Source organism: Diachasma alloeum, unplaced genomic scaffold, assembly GCF_001412515.2.
Source record: "Diachasma alloeum isolate Michigan unplaced genomic scaffold, Dall2.0 Dall_scaffold_66134, whole genome shotgun sequence".
Classification (NCBI taxonomy): Eukaryota; Metazoa; Arthropoda; class Insecta; order Hymenoptera; family Braconidae; genus Diachasma; species Diachasma alloeum.
In genome coordinates, this window is record NW_021683455.1 from 1 (window position 1) to 1,443 (window position 1,443).

The 1,443-nt window shown below is 36.9% G+C and overlaps 1 protein-coding gene across 2 annotated transcripts; it reads right to left on the bottom strand.

The window, feature by feature from the left end:
- Window positions 1–82: 82 nt before the first annotated feature.
- LOC107047536 lies at window positions 83–1,229 on the bottom strand. Of its 2 annotated transcripts, none has more exons than XM_015270310.1 (2): window positions 806–1,229; window positions 83–412 (listed from the first exon to the last, which is right to left on the bottom strand). In XM_015270310.1, the coding sequence occupies exons 1-2, from the start codon at window positions 970–972 to the stop codon at window positions 235–237; spliced, it is 345 nt and encodes a 114-aa protein (XP_015125796.1). In that variant the 5' UTR covers window positions 973–1,229; the 3' UTR covers window positions 83–234. The 2 variants fall into 2 exon arrangements, with proteins under 2 accessions (XP_015125796.1, XP_015125798.1); XM_015270312.1 differs by lacking the exon at window positions 83–412 and adding an exon at window positions 528–713.
- Window positions 1,230–1,443: the final 214 nt, after the last annotated feature.

Consider the following 1,443-nt stretch of genomic DNA (forward strand, 5'->3'; position numbering starts at 1 on the left):
AATAACTCCTTTCAATGTTACTTATTAGCAAATAATCATACAAGAAACAATGAGTGAGATAAAATATGACACATTTTCATCTTTGAATCATTAATCTAAGGACGTTTTATCCTTGCTGCATTTTTTCCTCCAACAAATAACCATTAGTAATAACTCTATTATTACACATAAACTCTTGATAAATTACAAACTTTGGCAAGATAGAGCACCGCGAAATTTCGAGAATACTGTTCGTTACGTTTCATACTCATTCATAATATAAATAGCACAATCGGGTTGTATTTTAGGGTTTCCTCTCAATGGCTGGACTTTACTGAGAAGCCCGTTATGTATCTCCCAGCTTCCAGACTTTCGACGACAATAGGCAAGGAAGTGATCACCCTTTGCATCATAATGAATTATTCCAACCAATCTGAAAATGATTATTATTCCAATCAATAGTTTTATTTAATCAATTCTCAATCATTTTCAATGTTGAATGAGTCAATGATAAACGANGAGATAGAGCATCGCGAAATTTTGAGAATACTGTTCGTTACGTTTCATACTCATTCATAATATAAATAGCACAATCGGGTTGTATTTTAGGGTTTCCTCTCAATGGCTGGACTTTACTGAGAAGCCCGTTATGTATCTCCCAGCTTCCAGACTTTCGACGACAATAGGCAAGGAAGTGATCACCCTTTGCATCATAATGAATTATTCCAAACAATCTGAAAATGGTTATTATTCCAATCAATAGTTTTATTTAATCAATTCTCAATCATTTTCAATATTGAATGAGTCAATGATAAACGACACATACCTGTATTCACGATTGAATTTCAATGCTAGAGGCACGTCATAAAGTTGACAAGTCTGAGCAGAATCTTTAAATGATTCTCTCAGATCAAGCTCCAAGAAAACATGGACATTGGATGTTCCAAAGCTTCGGGTAATATTCCAATGTGTTCTGTAGGCGACTGTATCCATAGCGTTTAATTGAATGAATGGCAGGGGCCCAGGAACTTATTTTCCTCTGTGTATCCTCACACTGTGGGTTGGGGCAGCGGGTACTTCTCATTACACTAGGGTCATCACGCATCAACCTGGACCAACACGAGATTGGACTTCCATGAGCAATAATTGTCTTCACAAACTCCGAGCTCAGAACTTCTTCGTTGGCCTTTGGAGGAAAGAGTGGGAGCAAGAACTGTGCTCGTTTAGTGTAGATTTCTTTACACGGTCCCTTGTCTCCCTGGGTTGCAAGCAGCCACTTAAGTTAGGTGGCTGTTAGGTGGCTACTTGTTTTGGTGTAAAAAAGGGTAAGTGATACCTGAAACGATTATGGATGTAAATCTATGAATTATTAAGGAATTTTAGTAGCTTTAATGACATTAATCTCCATTAATTAAGGAAAATAACAGTTTGCGTATTGAAAGGGAAAATAAATCAGTAGGGGGA

Coding starts and splice junctions, on each gene's coding strand:
- LOC107047536 (XM_015270310.1), bottom strand. CDS start 972: ATGGATACAGTCGCCTACAGAACACATTGGAATATTACCCGAAGCTTT. Junction 413..805: donor AAATTCAATCGTGAATACAG/GTATGTGTCGTT, acceptor AATCATTTTCAG/ATTGGTTGGAATAATTCATT.